The 1,020-nt window shown below is 25.5% G+C and overlaps 1 protein-coding gene across 1 annotated transcript; it reads left to right on the forward strand.

The window, feature by feature from the left end:
• Positions 1 to 444: 444 nt before the first annotated feature.
• Positions 445 to 947, forward strand: EHI_063340 (prefoldin, alpha subunit; the record flags this gene model as incomplete). Its single annotated transcript, XM_646278.1, has 2 exons — positions 445 to 735; positions 792 to 947. 2 exons carry the CDS (start codon positions 445 to 447, stop codon positions 945 to 947), a joined length of 447 nt encoding a protein of 148 aa, XP_651370.1.
• Between the last annotated feature and the right edge of the window lie 73 nt (positions 948 to 1,020).

The raw sequence follows: 1,020 nt of genomic DNA on the forward strand, positions 1-1,020 counted from the left end.
TCTTTAGATTATTTTAATGTTTTTAGACTTTTTCTGTTTTTTTTCTATCTATTCTACCTCTTCTATCTTCTTGTTTATTAGTTTTATTCTTGTGTTTAATGACATGATTGTGACACAACGTAGATTAACCAACATCAAATAACAGAATTCCAACCAAATTAAACAAATAAGAATTACATCATACAAACCAACAAACACAACAATAAAAGTAAGTACCAAACAATAGCAACGTTCTATAAAGATTGAACAAATATTATAATGAATAGATTTATATGAAAATGAATAATAGAATATAACGTTCTATTAATACTAAATTAATAAGTTTTTATTAAAAGATTAGTTAAACTTTAATTGAAAAATATAGTATTTGATAATAAAGTTTATTATAGTCAAATAATAAAAAAAGAAACTGTAAATGAATATTAACATTTATTAAGAAGAAATATGTCAGCCCCAAAGCCAATTCCATTGACATCTCTCTCTCCAAGAGATCTTGCTGGCTTACATAAAACTCTTCAAAACGAATTACAAAACCTTCAAGCAAGTTATGAACAATTATTTTCAGTTCAACAAACTTATTTAGACAATAAAAGTATTATTAATGCTTTGACAAATGAAAAAGTAAAAGGTCAGCCAATGCTTGTTCCAATGAATTCTTCACTTTATATGAAAGGAGATATTGACAGTTATGACCGTGTTATTATTGATATTGGTGCTAATTATTTTGTATCAAAAGTTTGTTTTTGAGTATTAAAAAAGAATTAAATTATTCTTAAACCATTAACCAATAGAAATTACCTGCTGCTTTGGAGTTTTATGATAGAAAAATTAAGCTTATTGAAGGAGAAAAGGAAAAAATTTTAAAAATTGTTAGTAGCAGAAAACAAATGATTGCTTCCGTCCAAGAGCAGATGGCAAAAACACTAGCTGCTGCCCAACCAAAATAAGTAAATCTAATAATTTTCACAACAAATATATTTTATTTATTTCTTTTTTTAAAAGCTTGCCACATACCATACT

The sequence above is a fragment of the Entamoeba histolytica genome, genomic scaffold (genome assembly GCF_000208925.1).
Source record: "Entamoeba histolytica HM-1:IMSS scf_1104750517229 genomic scaffold, whole genome shotgun sequence".
NCBI lineage: Eukaryota > Evosea > Mastigamoebida > Endamoebidae > Entamoeba > Entamoeba histolytica.